The 19,200-nt window shown below is 41.5% G+C and overlaps 1 protein-coding gene across 1 annotated transcript in view; it reads left to right on the top strand.

Annotated features, from left to right (window-relative positions):
- The window catches only part of GRHL2 (grainyhead like transcription factor 2), a 104,449-nt gene that overhangs the window by 81,574 nt on the left and 3,675 nt on the right, over nt 1-19,200 (top strand). The window contains exons 10-14 of the mRNA XM_074944016.1: nt 2,208-2,295; nt 2,384-2,523; nt 5,085-5,116; nt 6,919-7,013; nt 11,886-11,971. Coding sequence (XP_074800117.1) covers nt 2,208-2,295; nt 2,384-2,523; nt 5,085-5,116; nt 6,919-7,013; nt 11,886-11,971 — 441 coding nt within the window. The remainder of the gene's footprint in view (nt 1-2,207; nt 2,296-2,383; nt 2,524-5,084; nt 5,117-6,918; nt 7,014-11,885; nt 11,972-19,200) is intronic.

Genomic DNA, 19,200 nt, shown 5'->3' with positions numbered 1-19,200 from the left:
AAGGAAAGTGCTGCTGTTAAAGAAAGCGGGTCAACAGACAGACATGGTAAGAGCTGTGAAGCTTTTCAGCAGCAGTATGGAGACTGTATTTCAGTTCGTTAATGCACCAGTTGTACTTGTGCAACTTTGTGCTGTTAATGACAGCATAAAAAGAGGTTGCAATATTGAATCAATTACCTTCCAGAGCAAGTATGCTAAATGCCAACTTCTCCTCTGCTCTTAGTTACAACTGTAAACACAGAGTAACTCTTATTGAATCCATTGGAATTGCTTTGAACTAGCTCAGAGCATGGGGGTTATGTATGGCACTTGATAGCAGTAGCAGAGAGGACGCTCACAGAAAAATACCTTTTTCTCCTTTAATGAGAAAAACTGCATTGATGCACAAAGTACACACCCCTTTCTCATTAAAGAGACAGAAGTCTTTTTAATACAATATCACCTATTGGCATGTTTGTAAAGGTAATGGGTAGCTCCGTCCAAGTCAAGGAGAGTTTTGTTGTTGTCAATTGGAGCTGGATCAGGACTTAAATCTGGATCAGAGGTTCCATGATAAATGTTAATTTTCAGGGATAAATAACTTGATTTTTTTTCTTCTCAAAATGAACATTTTCCATTTTCACTTTCTGGGTTGGCTCTTGGTCCCATTGCAGTCATCAGAAGTGCCATTCATGGATCATGTCCAGGGTTCTAAGAAGGTTAATGGCATATTGGGCTGCATTAGTAGGAGCATTGCCAGCAGACTGAGGGAAGTGATCATTCCCCTCTATTCTGCCCTGGTGAGGCCACATCTGGAGTATTGCATCCAGTTTTGAGGCCCCCACTACAGAAAAGATGTGGACAAATTGGAGAGAGTCCAGTGGAGGCCAACAAAAATGTTTAGGGGGCTGGGGCACATGATTTATGAGGAGAGGCTGAGGAAACTGGGCTTATTTAGTCTGCAGAAGAGAAGAGTGAGGGGGGATTTGATAGCAGCCTTCAACTACCTGAAGAGGGGTTCCAAAGAGGATGGAGCTTGGCTGTTCTCAGTGGTGGCAGATGACAGAACAAGATGCAATGGTCTCAAATTGCAGTGGGGAAGGTCTAGGTTGGATATTAGGAAAAAAATATTTCACTAGGAGGATGGTGACACACTGGAATGGGTTACCTAGAGTGGTGGTGGAATCTCCATCCTTAGAAATTTTTAAGGCCTGGCTTGACAAAGCCCTGGCTGGGATGATTTAGTTGGGTTTGGTCCTGCTTTGAGCAGGGGGTTGGACTAGATGACCTCCTGAGGTCTCTTCCAACCCTAATCTTCTATGATTTTATGATTCTCAGCCTCCAGAATCATTTCATTCTCTCTTACTTTCTTTTGTAGGTTGATTCATTTAATTCTGAATAAGTATATGTGAATTTTACTGGCTCCAAGTGAACATCTCCCACTTTGATTAAAATAAAAAAGAGAAACTTCTATTTTTACGGTGAAAAAACTGGGGTATTTAATATCGAATGACAACTGTCTTAGAGCATATGGATTTTTATTTTGCTTAACAATATGTCTGTACTTCTATTTATACAATCAATCTGAATAGCTTCAAAGGAGATTTTGCTGCTTGTTATGTCAATAACAAGGCTTATTTTATAAACTCCTTAGGAATGTATTTACATAACAGCCCATTGACTGCAAAGGAGCTGTTAGGACCTATTAGGTCAACACTATGCATCTTCAAAATCTGCGTGTACTTCTCCATGTCTTTAAAAGTCTAATCATATATGTTTACATGCTTGAAGGCTGTGGCCTACACACTCTTATAGGGACTAGATTAGCTTTCCCCACCATTGCTAATAATAATAATACCTAAGTCTTATATAGCACTTTTCATCAGTACTTCTCAAAGCGCTTTACAAAGCTAGCACCAGTAGAGCTGCTGTACTAATGCAAATCTAGGAGCTCCTAAGGGAAAGCTCACTGTAGGCAAGGTTTAAAGGAATTCCAGTCCTGCAGGGTTCTCAGTTTAGTGCATAACGGAATGAAGCGTCTAGGCACTGTGAAATGATGCAGAGTTGTATTGAGTTTTCACTTGCCTGGGTTTATTTCACATTAACTTGATTCTCTCTCTTTCTGTTTAAGCATTTCTAACGCACCCATGACCACGGTGTCTACGCATCACGTGCAGTAGTTTTATTAGCTGATCCCTGTCGGGTAATATCTGTATTTTTGGTCTCAGGGAGCAGAAAGGAAAATCCGTGATGAAGAGAGGAAGCAGAACAGGAAGAAAGGGAAAGGCCAACCATCACAAGCCTCATGCAATAACTGTGAGTAAGGAAAGGCCAGTCCAGATAGCTCTAAGTCATGCTCATTATGCCTTTTATCATAATAACACTGCTTTGTGATCCTTATTAGCAGCTGAAGGGAAATTGTCTGCTCTCCCTCTGCAAAAAAAGAGTGACATCACCTACTTCAAAACAATGACTGACCTGGATTCCCAGCCAGTTCTCTTCATACCAGATATTCACTTTGGAAACCTACAAAGGACCGGACAGGTAGGAAACAGCAATGAGAAGCACAGGTGTCTGATAGTTATCCAGCTACATATGCTGTAAGACATACTTCATAGACTCAGAGCAGGGCTTTGGTGACAGGGTTTTTTGGTTTTGTTTTTATTTTAATTTAATGTTGCTCTTGAGTAGCCCTGTGGTACAGGTACAACAGGGAGACCTTAGAAGAGAGGGGAAACATTGTTCATAGTTCTACAGGGGAAGGAAGGAGTTAATTTAATATTTCTAGATTTTTTGAAGGGAGCAAATAGGAACTTCAGAATAGGAAGTTGGCATGGGACTGAGAGAAACAATTGTTTCTTGTCTGTGCTGATTGACTTTCGAGAGACTAGGTGGGTAAGGTAATATCTTTTATTGGACCAACTTCTTCTGGTGAAAGAGACAAGCTTTTGAGCTTACACAGAGCTCTTCTTCGGGTCTAGGAAAGGTACTCAAGTGTCCCAGCTAAATCCAAGGTGAAACACATTGTTCAGCATAAGTAGTTAACACATATTGTGAGAGACTTTAAGAGATAATGTGCCCCCTTGTGGTAGAAGAGACAACCACTCCCAGGATGATTTAAAACAATGACCAATATGATCAAACGTTAACTTCATGTCAGTCTGTCAGGTTTTTGCTGTCTTTAAAAGTAGTCACAAGGAACAAGCTCCCCTAACGTCATTACATATGATGCCTGTCACCTTCATATCTGTATTTACTTAGAAGAGTCTTGCACACATATAGGTAGAGATAATGAAACTCTGGAGATCAAGGATAATGCTCACAATCATTACTTCTATTGTTCACAAGCATGATTTACCTTTTTTAAAGACCTGTGAATTAAATACCACAGTCTTTGCTGGCTTGAGATGTTAGAGCCACTCCTTTAGCTCCTTGGGAAAGCTGCAAACCTGAATTCTAGCCCATCCTTTTTCCTAAACATGGCTTTTTCCTAAACTTGAATATATTAACTGTGTACTGCTTAGTGGATGGAGTGAAAGCTTAGTAATAGGGACTGCCAAATCTGTGTCTAGGTATATGCACATCTCACTAGAAATGTAAAAGAAACGAAGACTAAAGTGACATTGAGTATGAGTTTATCATTAATTTTTAAAGCAGCCAGCATTGCAGAAGAGATTATGAAACGCACATAGACCTTAGGCATCATGATCACAGCTGCCACTAAAATTATTCACCAGGAATGGAAAGACTCCCACTTATATGTCAGCACTGGGTACCTTCTATTCTTGTGACTTTCAAATGTGAAAGTGTATTTGCGTCAAAATGTAAATAGAATTATTCCTTACTACATGGAATGTAAATAATTTTCCAAATTAAAATGGAATATATCATATTCTTTCTGACTGCATGCTCATAGATAATATTTATCCCTATTTGATACTGCTGTATACTAGGGTTTTCTGGGTATCCTAATGTTTTTATCCTTAGCTATTTTTTGTGTTTTGTATTTTACAAAACCTCCTATTTCTTGGTTCCAAAATGTTTTATTAGCACAATATTTTGGAGTTATATAGCACCTTTCATCTGATGATCTTATACTACTTTACAGATATCAATGGATTTAGCCTCCCCACACTTCTCTGAGGTAGGGTCAGTATAATCCGCCCTATGGTACAGCCACAGGGGGTTAAAAATCCACTCCTGCAAGATGGCAAGTGCCCTCATCTCCCACTGAAAGTTTCAGTCAGAGTTGAGTGCAATCAGCACCTTGCACATTCAGACCATAGGAGACGTGTCCAAGCTCAGTCAGGAAGTCTGTGGCAGAACTGAGACTAGAACAGAGGTTTTTAGTTCTGTGCTTTAGTTCCTAGTTTTCAATGTTAGTAGAACAAGCGAGCATTCTTACCTACCAGTAAACATTCTTACCTATCTACTTACTTATCTGCTTTGCAGGGGGGTTGTGAGGACTATGATTGATCTAGTGTTTTATACAGCACCTGAAACATGGAGAATGCTATGAAAATACTGAGCATTATTTTGTATCTCTGCTACAGACTGTCCAGGACCCTGGCTGGTTTAAAGTAGTGCCACTGAATTCAAGCTGTGCTAATTTACAGGAGCTGAATATCTGGCCCTGTGTATAGGTGCATCATGCTAGAAACAGATGTGTACCACATATACTAATACTATTTGCATATCCATTAGTGCCTTTGATTTTTTTATCAGTTTTTATATTTTAATTAGCTTCCTCGACATCTATTTTATATATAAAGCTTGTGATTGCTGTGTTGTAAATCACATTGGGGTTATTTAGGCAAGTAGTAATCTGATTTTCAGGATTGTTATACTTTTCTAACGATTGAAAGAATGATGTAAACCAGACTGGAGAAGATTCTTGTCAAAATGCATTGAGGTACCTCCATTGTGGCATACACAATAGTAGTTGTTCTAATCCACATTTTCTTCAGGTCACAATTGTTTTATACAAGGGGGGGGGGAATAACAGATGCAAAATTCATACTGTGTCTCCTCTCCTTTTTTGAGCTCTTCCATACAGCGGATATCCATGCTGTAGCAATAAACTTGTTCCTTTTCCACCCCTACAGGTTTGCTATAACATAGATGATGAGAGAGAAGGGTAAGACATTTATTGCTTTGCAATAAAGTTTTGCAGCCAGTAGTCCAAACCCTTGCAAATCAGGCACACAACCACAGAGTCAAATAAACGTGAACCTTTTTTTCCTTCCTGTTCTGTGTTCATAACTTGCGGAGTTGAGAAGGCAAAGGTTTTTTTTATTTTGACTACTGTTTTCCTCCACATGGGCTGGCTTCTTTTTATATCTGTTTATTTTTACAGTCCATAATAAAATAGTGCATTAAGCAGGAAGGGTCAACACACAGTCAATACAATGTATTGGATCATAACATAAAATAATAACCTTACATTTATATTAGTACCTTACACCTTAAGGAACCCCAAACCACTTTAAAATTTTTCCATGTGGCAATTGCTTATAGCCCCACTGAAAAGCAGGAAGCTCTTGGGTGGAACACAGAAGCTGTTTAACAGTGCAGAGCAACATGTGACACAGCTGTGTAGGGGAAGAAGTGGATCCATGTCCACTACAAATGCAGAAGGGTTTTAAGTTGGCTGGATCTAGTTAGGTCCGCATGTTGGGGCCGGCTCCCCTACTCTTGCAAACAAAACGGAATTTTTCATGGTACCAAGTGGCCCACTCTCAATTTTGACTTACCCTGAAGATTGTAGCTCCTCTATCATAGTGCCCCCTAGCAGCATGCAGAGGCATTAGCTCAGTGTGAACGTAGAGGAAGAATGCCCCCTACGGAACCGCCACAGTCGCTTCCTGCAGCCCCTTTGGTTTCTCTGGTGGTCTCCCAACCAGGTACTGACTGTTTGAGCCTGTTTAAATATGGGGAGATCACAGTCAGAAGTTTAAAGGTTGCAGACTGCAATCACAACCCCTTTCCATTTTACAAGTTATGAATTCTCTGCATTAACTTCATGTTCCTCCTTCTTTTCTGTTTTCTTTACAAATGAGCATGGTGTTGCCTTTTAAACAAGTGTAAAGAACAGGAGTTTGGAATACTATTGAGCAAGGCTCAGCCATATACATTACAGGGTATTATTGGCCAAGAGAAGCAAAATCCTACATTCAAATTGATGGCATTTCTCTTTCTGTCTGTCTGTCTGTTTGGATATAGTGCTTCCAATAACACATTCAACAGATCAAAAAATTGGTGGATGGCAGCCATTAAAAGCTTCCAGCATAACAATACCCCAGTCTCATCTCTGCCTGTCTTCCCAACAGAGTTTCACATGTTGATGATTTATCTCCCAAACACAAGAAAAGGAATAAAATGCAGGGTGAGGGAGGGGAGATGGGGGGCATACAGAATCCCAGCTGGGGAGAATGGAGAAGCTGGTATGGGAAAGGGGGGAGTGAAGGAGAACACAGAGACCTGGCATGGGAGTAAGGGGGGATGTGGTGCATAGAATCCATGGAGAGGGAAATGAGGGGATAGTGAGGTACATACCCTGGCATGGTGGAAGGGGAGGGGTGTTTCAGAGCGTCCTTGAAATAGAGGAAGGTGGGAGAGTGACTGTATAGTGACATCAGCAGCTAGGTCTTTCTTTTTTCATGCTCCTTCCTCATATGTTTAAACAGATATTGGCCTTTGTAATTTGTATTTAATATTGGGAAACATTTACCTAGCATCGTCATTCTGGGCAATTCAAGAGGCTTGGATAGTTCAGAGAAGGATCAGGATCTAAATCCTTGCAATTCTTGCTCTACCATTCCTTGAGAAGCTAGTGGGAGTTTTGCTTGATTATGAAGTGAGATGTAAACTGTCACTGTTGTCTCCTCTCTTGTTGGGAGGACAGTATTATGACAAAATAGCTGTGTTCTTATTTTCTAGTAGCAGCATCCTGGTTAAAAGGATGTTCCGGCCTGTGGAGGAGGAGTTTGGCCCATTGCCTTTGAAACAAATGAAAGAAGAAGGACTGAAAAGAGGTAATAATTAATTATCAGGAAAATAAATTCACTGGGCTGCATTCTTCACTCATGCAGTCTAGGGTGAACCAGAAATTACTCAAATGAAAATCAGTGGAGTTACAATGGTATAAAAATAGAGCAAGTGACAGGAGAATCAGGCCCACTGACACCACACCAACTGTTATACCAGGAGACGTCCTAGAACATGCTAAGTGTAATAATAGGTACTAGTTTGCATGCTATCTTGAGAAGGGATACACAAATGTGATTGTATAAAATATAAGCTGTCCAGAACGTTTCCCAACCCTTGAAACAGACTTTGAGGTTCAAAAAAGTTCCCCTGACAAATCCTTCACTATTTATTTTTCATTTGTATTCATCATGGCACTTTCTTGTTCTGGCTAGGACTATGATACAAAGGACACAATACACTGGGTCAGATACAGAGATCCAAGCTCCTGCTGACTTTATTGGGAGATTAGCCTGAGTAAAAACTTTGTAAGGATTAAGGATTTAGTCCAATGAGGGAGCTGCTTTCATGAGACTTTCAGTCAAATATTGCTGAAGACTCTAGAGGTTTGAATAGTTCAGATCAGTCAAACCTGCCAATGTGTTGAGATTGTGAGTGTGTGTGTGTGTATCCTTGACAATATTAAGACAACAAAACACAGAGTTGTGCTACACATCGGTATCCTTTCACCTTTTCAGGAATGTCTCTCCATGTGCTTAGATCTGTGATTTTTCTTTGTTGGCCATGGTGGTGATGTACATGAATCTGTGAAGGGTATCATATGTACCAGGTGGATACTGTTGCCTGCTTAGAATTAATGAGCAGAAAGATTTTTAAAAATCAAAATGAAAATGTGAGATAAGCCCCAGGCAAAGACCCAGATCTGACCAAACTAAAGCCTTGGTCAGTTCAGATTTGGGGATGTTGGCACCACCCATTCAAAGCAGAGGGGCTAGCTGCCAGGGCTGGGTGTGAAACCCTTTTCTTCCTATCCACTGGGCCCAACAAAGAATTCCCATCTAACAGCATGGTGAACTGACATGAGAGAGATACTTGCTTTGATTCCTTCAGTCGAGTGATTAATTTATAATATGGTTCAGGAAGATCACACAGGCATGCACATAGGAGCCATTGTTGTAAAGATCAAAGACACCTGTGTAATTCAGTTCTTGTTCTGTGATTTGTTGTTTTAACATTATTCAGGATTCACAGCTATGTCAGGGTGAAGAATTCAAAACAAAAAACATTTTAATAGTGACAAAATTTGAACAAATTAAAGCCAGCAGCCTCCAGCTGCCCTATTCTCACCCTCTTTCATGTAGTGCTACCCAGAGGTTTTACTTTGCTGGTCCCAAACCAGGCCTCTTCCAGCTTGCCTTCCTGTCCTGGCAGACTTTCTGCAACCTGTCTCAGATTTTCTACCCAGAAAAGTGCCTTGTCTTTCTAGCTTATGTATCTCAACAAAATCACTATAAATTACTAGAAAATAGTTTGGATTTGTAGGGTCATGTGAGCTGTTCACATGGAACACAAAACCCACCCTAAAGTATTGTCTACACTGAGAATTTGCACTGATGTAGCTGCACTGGTACAAACCCCAAGTGTAGACATGGAAATTAATGATAATACGTACCAGTGGAATTCACCCCCTACTTGAAGCTGGGGTCAGATCCACCAGCGCAAAGCACATCTTTACTTGTGTAAACCACTTCTCCCTCTTTTTTGTCACATAAATCACATCTCTCTCCATTGTCGATTATCCATAACCCACAACACAACACATTGCACTTATTTGTCACACCTTAGTTACTTGTATCATACCTTGGTATGTTTGAAAGCTGAGAGGCATGAGGCTAAAATTTTCAAAGTGTGTGCCCAAAGTTAGGCTTCCAAATTCCTTTTTTAATTCTTATGTGGCATCTCCATTACTGGAGGTTTGCCACCATGTTAGCCCATTCTCTACAGCCCTCTGCTAATCTCTTTGTGGATGATCAGTCCTTTTGATCCACACAGGGTACCACATCATCCATCCAAGATCTTCTTTGCCTGCCTCATGTTCTCCTGCCATCTACTTTCCCTTCCTGCTCCCACAAACATGCATCACCTGCTGAACCCCTTAAAATGCGTCCTGCAAATTGAATCTTTCTTTTCATAAGGTCCCAGTATTTGCTGAGTTCCAGTCATCTCCAGTAGTTTTTCATAAAAAGAAAAAAGAAAAGGAGTACTTGTGGCACCTTAGAGACTAACCAGTTTATTTGAGCATGAGCTTTCGTGAGCTACAGCTCACTTCATCGGATGCATAGCATATCGTGGAAACTGCAGAAGAACGATATGCTATGCATCCGATGAAGTGAGCTGTAGCTCACGAAAGCTCATGCTCAAATAAACTGGTTAGTCTCTAAGGTGCCACAAGTACTCCTTTTCTTTTTTCTTTTTACGAATACAGACTAACACGGCTGTTACTCTGAAACCAGTAGTTTTTCATTGATTTTGCAACTTATCCATTATATTTTCAGAATTCTTCTATAACATCATAATTCAAATTCATATTTAGACACCTAAATTAGTGGCCTGATTTTTCAAAAGTGCTGAACACCCGAGCAGCTTTGGTTCAGTTCAGGGGAGCTGCTGGGTGCTCAGCATTTTTGAAAATTGGGCTGTTTATTTAGGCACCTAAGTATAAATTTAGGAGTCTGCCCTTAGGGACCATATTTGAAACTCTTGGTCTTAGAGCATTAAGTAACACAGTGCAGTCCAGAGCTGGGAAGACAGTAGGTACTGAATATTTAGAGCCGGGGACAGATAGCTTTAGAGGTTACAGTTTTTCTGATTTGCCCCTACACACAGCTCACTGTCTAGTACTATATGTAGCCTGTCTCTAACACAGTGATTTATCCTTTGTAAGAGAGACTGGCTAGATGACATGGAAATAGTGACAGTATGATGGACACTTAATCAGATGGGATAAGAGATGTTTGAATCACATAACCGAGTGAATCAATGACAGCATTCCATTCACGCCACTAAAACACCATATATATACAACTCCGTGTTCTGTGTGTGCATAGCAGTGATTCAGGATCCCCATTATCCCTGTAATGGATCTTTCGTTCAACATAATGTTCTCTGACATTCTCAGTACAGCAAAGATTTTTAACTTTAACTACCGTAATGTTAACATTTGATTGAGTGATTTCCCCCCTTTCAGATGTAAGCTGAAGGTTACATGGGAACTGTTTTGAGTCACCAAAAGGCCATTCTTGAATAAGCAAACAGTGTTACTGCATACCATCAGATAGATAAGGCTCCCTACATCTCACTATTACGTGGATTTTTAAGGCTTGTACCTATCCTTGGGTGCACTTTATGTGGTTCTATAGTAGGGTCCTTAACATTGCTAAATACGAGGAGCAAAAACATCATGATCCCCTGAAGCCCACAGTTTTAAGACAGAGAATGGACAGTGATCTTGACAGCTAAGTATGAGCTCATTTCAGTCACCTGAAAGCCTGGGCAAAGAAGTTGCAATTCTTTCTAATGTGTCCATGTTCACACTTAAACATATTTCCAGTGGGAATTAAAGCCAGTGGCATTGGCTTGCTATGGCAAATACCCTTCTGCCTCTGTCTTAGAGTGGAGGTAATTCTATTGTAAAATTAATATAATCTGGTGGAAAATACCCTCCAGACTCTAAGGGTTAAAAACTAGTCTCCCTTTTTTGCATTTCCAATTTGTAGGTACAAATAATGGCTGGTGCAGTTTGTTACATGGACCTCTAAATATCTGATAGAATATGTATATGTGCATGTAATATACATTAATTAATATTGAATTACCTGGTTGTTTGAAATAAACTGTCCTGTTAGAAAAAAAATTATCAATATCTTACACTTCTGTCTAAAAAAGTTTAACCTAACACCTAAGATTCAGATAAGTAAAAGAGATTAGACTAATAAATGCATTTTTCTAATTTTCAGTTTGTTTACTTTGTACCTGTGTCAGCACTTTGTGTAGAGTCTGTTTCACTGTTTCCCCTGAATATCCAGCCAATTGGTTTCCCTTTTATCTGTGTGGGTGTTTAGCACAGCAAGAGGGGAGAGAAAAAACATCTAGATCAGACAGGAAACTATGATTGAAAACCCGCAAAAATTGGCGGGGTTCTGAGGAGGAGATTTTCAAAGGCACAAAGGGCAGGTGAAAATCAATGGGAAGTAAGTGCCTAACTGCCATTTGTGCCTTTGAATAACTCCCCTATAGTGCCTGAAATTACTTTTAACTCATTCTGTGAAATTGACTAGATCTCATTTTGAGGGTGCACATTTAAGACTACCAAAATGGTAACATCAAAGAATGTTACTTTCTTTTAACTTACTTTTTTCTCAGGGTATTGGCTTAAGGGAAAGTTAATTTACGAAGTAGACTTGCCTTTTCTGAATTCCTTTCCCTAGCCTTTTGGCTAAAGGTTAGAGAGGTGCAAATCTTATAAATAGGTTGCAGAGAGAACTGGTTATAATTTCAGTTGTTTGATCCCACAATTCAGCCCAGGGACTGAAAATCTACAAAGCAATAGCTCAAATGCTCTTCAGCTGGGACTTCCCATATTTCAATAAAACTATTAACTAATCTTAAATTCACAAAAACATGGATTCCTCAAAAATTTAATGTAATTTGTTTAATTTTCTTTGTGTGCCAATATGCCTCCTGCAAGTTTAAATAAGTGTTTACAGGAGATGTTGTTACTTTTTAACAACATCTGGCTTTCATTATTTGTGTTGATTTGTCATTGATTCAGGATTAATATTTGGCTTCCTATTTAATAAGACGTATTTCATCTGTTCAGTTGTCTGTGCCTGCTCCAAATTTGATTCTTGCTCTTTCAGTGCTTCTGTATGTGAGGAAAGAGGCAGATGAAGTGTATGATGCTTTGATGCTAAAGTCACCCACAGTAAAGGGGCTAATGGAAGCGGTAAGTATTTCACATCCCTACCTCATTAATCTTCCACTCAAAGAAAATCTTGAGATTCTCAAAGTATTACTTAGACAGAACACATTGTGCACACACAAAGCCATCCTCATACATATTTAACTGCTCCATAAAGGCTTTCTGGAGCATGTCTCCTTATCTGAAATTCAGGACTGTCAGCAGGTCAATGAGATAAGACTAATTCGTACAGCTGATTTATGGGTCTTGAGTCTTGAGAAACTGAGGTAATTAACAAATGCCTGAAGAAGAAAATAGGGTCAGACTGTGTGTTCCGACATGCCTCCCTATGCAAGAGCTTTTTAAACCTTTGCCTGTAGCAACTGCGTGTGTGTCCACTGCTAATGCTTTTTAACCTTAGGATACTGACTGTGAATATACCTTTTCCTAGGTCTTTTGTGGGATTGCTCTGCTAGGGGTGAAAGGATTGGTAATGGTTACTTGGCAAGAGCCAGTCCTTTCCTCTCCTCGATACCTTCTGCCAGCAACTCCCTATCTTTTCCAGCCTTCCAAAGTGAAGTCTTCTCTTTATGAACTGCCTGTGCCCGCTCTGTTTCTTCTCTGATTTGGCTTTGCTGCTACTTGCAATCCAGTGATCCCTGATCAGCAGTGGACACCTCCAAATTTAATCCTAGTTTGATGACCTGGCACCAGTTGTGGTCACGTTGTGAGGTCTGGTGAGGTGCAGGAAAGACCCCAGAGTGGAGAGGGGGTTGGGAAATGTCAGATTACCAGTGAGCTGTGCATGGGGTGGCTGGGTGAGGCAGGGAGGTTAGAATTTAGTTAAGAAGAGAAATGGGAAGGGGAGAGGAGCACCAACTTAGAGCTTGTTTCCAGGTCCTCAGCTATGAGCACTAAAAAATGTACACTGGGACTGTCAGGGTTAATGTTGGGCTTGTTCTTGTCTACAGCCCAACAGCAGAGGCCTAGAACAAAATGTGCTGGGTGACAGTCCCCTGTAGCATGCCAGTAGCAGGGGAGAACAGACAGCTGGCTAATGAAGTAGTTCTAAGGGCCCTGAAGAGTTTGCTGTCTAATTAATAATGTTCTAACAGGATTTGATCTTGTTGTAGCTGGGCTCTAGGTGTGTTATAATCATGCTACAGCCCTTCATTCTGACAGTAAATTTAGACCTAAACGTCCTCTTCATCTCTGTGCCTATTCACTCGGCCATGTGCATTAGAAAAGATAGCAGAAGTAGCTCAGAGGCAGAAAAATTCCCTGTTTCTTGTCCATGGGCATGGCTGTGGGTTAGTAATACATTTTTAGCACTGATGGAATCTAGTCTGGGAGTGAAATGTTCATTTTAGTGATCTTGAACACATTCGGAAAACAGACATTCTCGTTGGTAGGCAGAATGGTGGTATGATGGGGAAATCCATACCAAACGCTGTTTATTTGCATGCACCATGTATTCTTCCCACAGTCTTTCCAGCAGTTCCTTTTATGAGAAGGTCATTTGAATTTTTACACAATCTAAACTCAGTAATAAGGTTTGAAAGAATAAGGCTCAAACCCATGAATAATGAAGGGCTCCCTGAGTGATCCTAATTCAAACTCCGCTTTTGTGTTTACAAGATATACATTTTTCTTGTTTATCACACTTCCTGGTCTTTGGCGTTCTCCACATTTTCCATGACACTTGACAGTATTTTCTCAGACTTAGGGTTTGTTTTATTCTTCTCCTTCCTATCACTTTCCAAAAGAACAGTCAGTTTCCTACTCAGATTACTCTTTTCTGGGGAATAGCTACTGGTCTCAGGTTTCAGAGGTAGGCGGACTCAAAGACATGATGCAAATATTCGTCCCTTCTATGCTTGCCTTTTACTCGAGGCACTCGTGGTCAGCAGAAAACAGTTACATGTATCCGTAGTGTCTAGAAAAAAAGATCAGCAATCACAAAACACTGGGTTCCTGCTGACTGCTGACTGTCAGGGGTCTAATTCTGCTTTTGCTTGAGTTGATTTTAAATCAATGTAATTCTGTTGATTTCAATAGAGTACTTCCAGAACTACACTACGTAGGACCAGAAGGGGCCATTTGCTTTATTCTAGCTGCAGAGGGGAAAAATCAGGCCTCTCCCAAGCAGTGAATATCTCATGGTTACTAAAAAGTAACAAATAAATCCTGTGGAGTCTGTTTAGACAAAAATTGGAATATAATGGGTCAGATGTATCGTCTGAGTGCAAATTCCCCATGGAATCAGTTCCGCTGCAGAGAGAGGGCAGTAATTTTAACTCCCAGCCAGAGAGGAATCAGTACACCTCCCAGCCAGCCAGCTCCTGCACTGGCCTGCATGCTTTGTGGGCTGTGCTGGTAATCTCCAAGACCTCAGTGGAGCAAGAATTGCAGGTTGCTTGTGCCACTGTATCCCTGCTACCTGCTGCTACAGGCTGGCTTTCCACTGCTGTCTACCTGCAGCCCAGGGAGTCAACAGTCCAGTTAGTTTTAGTGAAATTCTCCCCTCCCTGTGAACTCCAGACCAAAGAAGTGTTTTGCAGGAAACCGAACAGGACGGGGTGGGCAAACTTTTTGGCCCAAGGGCCAAAAGAATGGGTATGGAAATTTTATGGCAGGCCATGAATGCACACAAAATTGGGGGTTGGGGTGCAGGAGGGGGTGAGGGCTCCAGCTGGGGGTGCGGGCTCCGGGGTGGGGCCAGAAATGAGGAGTACACGGTGTGGGAGGGGGCTCTGGGCTGGGGCTGGGGCAGGGGGCTGGGGTGTATGGGGGTGCAGGCTCTGGGCTGGGGCTGGGAAAGAGGGGTTTGGGGTGCAGGAGGGTGCTCCAGATTGTGACTGAGGGGTGTGGAGGGCAGGAGGGTGATCAGGGCTGGGCTAGGGGGTTTAGGCATGGGAGGTGGTCAGGGGTGCAGGCTCCAGAAGGTGGTTACCTCATGCAACTCCCAGAAACAGCAGCATGTTCCCCCTTCAGCTCCTACGTGGAGGCGCAGCACCGGCCAGGCAGTTCTGCATGCTGCCCCATCTGCAGGCGCCGCCCCTTCAGCTCCCAACAGCTCCGCGGTTCCCAATAACCAAAACCTCTAAACTAACATCATCCTCAGGGCTTCTCCCTTTGTCCCATGTCTTATGTCAATTTACATTCAGACAGCAAACTCCTCTGAACAGGGACCCTGTCTTTCTTTATGTAAACACAGAGGGTGATATTTGTGCTTAACAAATTAGTAAGAGAAAGAAAGATGTTTAAAGATGTTTAAAGAATAATATAGTCACTTATTCAAAAGACTATAAAGTGCCAGTGCCATCAAAGTACCACATCCACATGCTCCATTGCTGCCTGTGAACTATCCAGACACGCCACTTATAGTACCTCTTAAAATAAGATCATGGAATCTAGCCAGCTTCCACTTTGGAGTCCACCATATCCATTGATCTTCTCCAAAGATGGCTTAAAACCACTACAGTGAATCATGGCAAGCCCATGGCTGTGGTGCATCAGGGGAGATGTAGTCTGTCCAGGGAGCCCAGCCTGTAGAAGAGAATGGGAGCGTGAGGCATCCAAACTACAACTCCCATGAGGCAATGTGGTCACTCAGGAAGATGTGGTTTAATGTCAAACAGAGTCCAAACAAAACAGTTTTATTTGGGAAAGCTGAAACATTTTATTTAGGTTAAAAATCTCAAAACAAAAATGTTTCAGCATTACCAAAAGGAAAGTTTCAGTTTTCAGTGGAAATCATTTGGCTGAATATTTTCTGTTTTCAGTCAAACACTGAAAACTTTTTGTTTTTCGGGTGTTTGGGTTTTTTTGACAAAAGTTGAAATTTTCCATGGAAAGAATACAGAAATTGCAGAAAATTTTGTTTAATCAAAAATCCAATTTTCTATGAAAAAATGGGTTTGATGGAAAATTTTTGACTGCCCTACACAACGTGCTTCAGCTCTGTGCCATTCCACACCAGACAGCACATGGCCCTCCAACATGACCTCTAACGTGGGGTGGGACAGGCCTGGGTCGCATTTTGCCAGGCTTGACACAAAGGGCTGGAGCAGTTAGACAAGGATTTGGTCTTTAATCTCTTTTTCTATTATAGCTGTTTTTCCTGTGTTCATCTCAACATAAAACCATCCTTACTGGTCACATGACAGGGATATTTTTTAGCTATTTGGGAGTCTCATTCATTGTTTTAGTAAAGAAAGGATAGCTCTCACTGTTAAGGATGGTTCAAAAGTTAGCATTTGCTGTTAAATTTCAAATACTGAAGTTACTTCACTCAGGGCTTGTCCGCATGGTGTGTTAGTCCACACTAGAGGGATGTAAATTCTAGTGCACACTAGCGTGTTGTACACCAGCTGGCAAAGTGGACCCTGCTAGTGCACACTAAAAGTTTCCAAGTGCGCATTAACCTAGTCCCATTTCAAACCGTACTACATTAGCTGGCATTAAGAAACTTTTCGTGTGCGTCAGCAGGGTCCATGTGAGCCAGTTAGTGCACAGCATGCTAGTGCACACGAGAATTTACACACCTCTTGTGCAGACTAACATGCTACATGGACAAGTTATCTATGGCAATTGGCAAATATTTTAAGGGTAACCACTTGATCTAGGAGCAATGAGATGAAATTCAGGAAGGGAATATGAAAGCTGAATGTTAAGAAAATGTTCCTAACAGAGAGGTCTATTCTAATGTATTATAATCTCCCTGAGGAAAGGGTAGAAGTCCTATTATTTGGGTTATTTATAATGAGACTGGCGATAGCTCCGGAGAATACTCTGTATACCAGCCTGCTTTGGAAGGATCCCCACTCCCAACTATCCTGCTTTGGAAGAGGGTGTTAAATGAGATGCCCTGACAGTACATCTCTAAATTCTCTGATTCTATAACAGGACTCGAGGATTCTAGCACGTTTGCTGTGGCTGCTCATTTTCAGAACCTTCTGAATCAGAGGCTTTCCCATAACCCCACTCTGATCCCTGCCTCCATAGTTTACTATTCTAAGTAGTTGGCAGAAACTTTAGTGGTTCCTGAGAAATGTGCTTAACTCAATCAACTTCAGGTATTTCCCAAAGCCCAGTAATCCGGACATGTTATATAAATCCTGCACCTGCCCTAGGGTTTGGCAAACAAGGCATTCCCCAAAGTATCTCCTAATAATATACTTAGAATGGGACATCCCAAACCGCTTCTAAAAACATGTGGTATGTGTGTCTTAGGTCTACTGAGGCTTCCCAGGAAAGCTTTGCCTTGGTATGTGCAGTATGCTATGCATTAGCTGCTGTCAGATGGCCTTGGGACAGGGAGATTTTCTTTTATATGTTTGCTTGACGTTTTTGATAAACATTGCCATGGGACAGAGATACAAATTCATGTAGCTGTGTTAATAGCCTGTTAAAATATTGACGATTAAGTCATCATTAGGCTTCAGAGTCAGCTCCCCAGTGAGGTAAAAGGGGCAGTCCGTATCTATCACAAAGCTATTGTTTGAGCCTGTCTGCAGACACTGCTGCACCACTTTATGTTTGAGTAACATGTTCAAGGATTTCTTCACAACCAACAGGGAAAGAGCCTTAATGCTTCTTTTCAAATGAAAGTGTAGACTTGGGAACACATGAGAGCTGCAGCCACCAGTTCACTTACCTGATATTATCTGATCCCTGGTCACTACTTAACAAGGATTGTGGGATTCTGTGTTTGTACAGTGCCTAGCAAAATGGGTCCATGACTCCAGCTGCTAGGTGCAACGGTAATACAGAGAATTAATAATAAGGGAGAAGTAAAAGGAGGAAATGGGAATATCTCTGAGAATTTAATGCCTGGAAATGGCAGCTACTCTTACTGATGTTCTAGCCTCTTCTTGAGTTACAGTGACAGGGCAATTTGCCTTGAGTGCACTTTTAAACCATCCCCCCTTTTAGCAATCAGACTTAGACACTTTCTGTCACTTCTGTTTTCCACTTCAGCTAAATTACTTTTAGAGCGTCACCTTTTAGTCATAATCTGCTGTCTCTCTTTCTTCCCTCCTCTCTCAGACAGTATGCACACATGTAGGTATGTTCCCCTCTTGACACATGTAACCCCCTGTCTCTTTGGATGAGAATAAAAAGCAGTTAAAGAGCTTTCCTGAGTAGCAATACTGACTGAGATTAGTTTGATAAGGATACTGTCTAAGACTCCAATACTGCAACGTGAGCTACGTACCTGCAGCAGCCCACCTGCTTAGATCACAGTGCAGGATTGGAGTCTAACTTTGCAAGCAGTTACATGCTGTTCACTATGGATTCTGTATAGGCACAAACCTCATCTCTCAAGCCTTCTTCATGTTAGCAGAGTGTTAACTGGTTTTTAATGCAAATCAATTTAGAACATCTTCACCATCCTTCTGTGAACAATGGGCCTGACCCTGCAAGTTGCTACGTGGCCCTGGGAGATATTGAGAACCCCTACTCCCATGGAAACCAGTGGGAATTGAGAGTGCTCAGAATCTTGCATGATCTTATCAGCGTTACCCATGTCCTTTCTCTCTTCCATCCCTCCTCATGTTTGATAAACCCACCTGTTATGTTTTGTTTACATTAGATTGTGAGCTCTTTGGGACAGGGACTGTGCTTTACTACATGGCTGTAAAGTGCCTAACACAATGGGTCCTTGATCCTCATGGAGGCCTCTTGGCGTTATTTTAATACAAATGATAATATGGGACCAGGCCTAGCATTAGCACATCCAGCCATTTCCAGAGGCAATGAACCATGTCAGAGCCATGACTGAGAGCACCAGCCTGACAAAGCACAACCCTAAAAAAATTGACCGTTTACAACTTTCACATGGAAACCACACTGCCAAAATGTAAACTGCCTCACATTCCTTATGGGGTGTTAAACCAGAAGTGTGGATGGCACCTGCATCTCTTATCAAATCTCCCTGATCTAGTCTTGCGGTTCCTACCAGGCCCATTGTCAGAGCTACCAGACACACCCATTTGCAGTGCCCAACACATTGTATTGGTCCTGCAAAATCTAGGAATTATGGTATATATTCTTGAGCGCCATCTGTTAGTGCCTTATCTATTAGCTTCTATACAACACCCATCATGTCCAAGCACTTCTCAGATAAATTAGATCAGTCTTTCAATTTCCCTAAAGACTTCCTCGAGGCTCTGGTCATGACCACTTCTTGATGTTAGGAAGCCATGTTTTGATTTTTGTAGTAGCATTTTCCTTTACTTCTGAGACTGCCCGTGGTGCTGGAGTACTGG

The sequence above is a fragment of the Natator depressus genome, chromosome 2 (assembly GCF_965152275.1).
Source record: "Natator depressus isolate rNatDep1 chromosome 2, rNatDep2.hap1, whole genome shotgun sequence".
NCBI classification, from domain to species: Eukaryota; Metazoa; Chordata; order Testudines; family Cheloniidae; genus Natator; species Natator depressus.
This window is presented reverse-complemented; position numbering and strand designations above follow the sequence as displayed.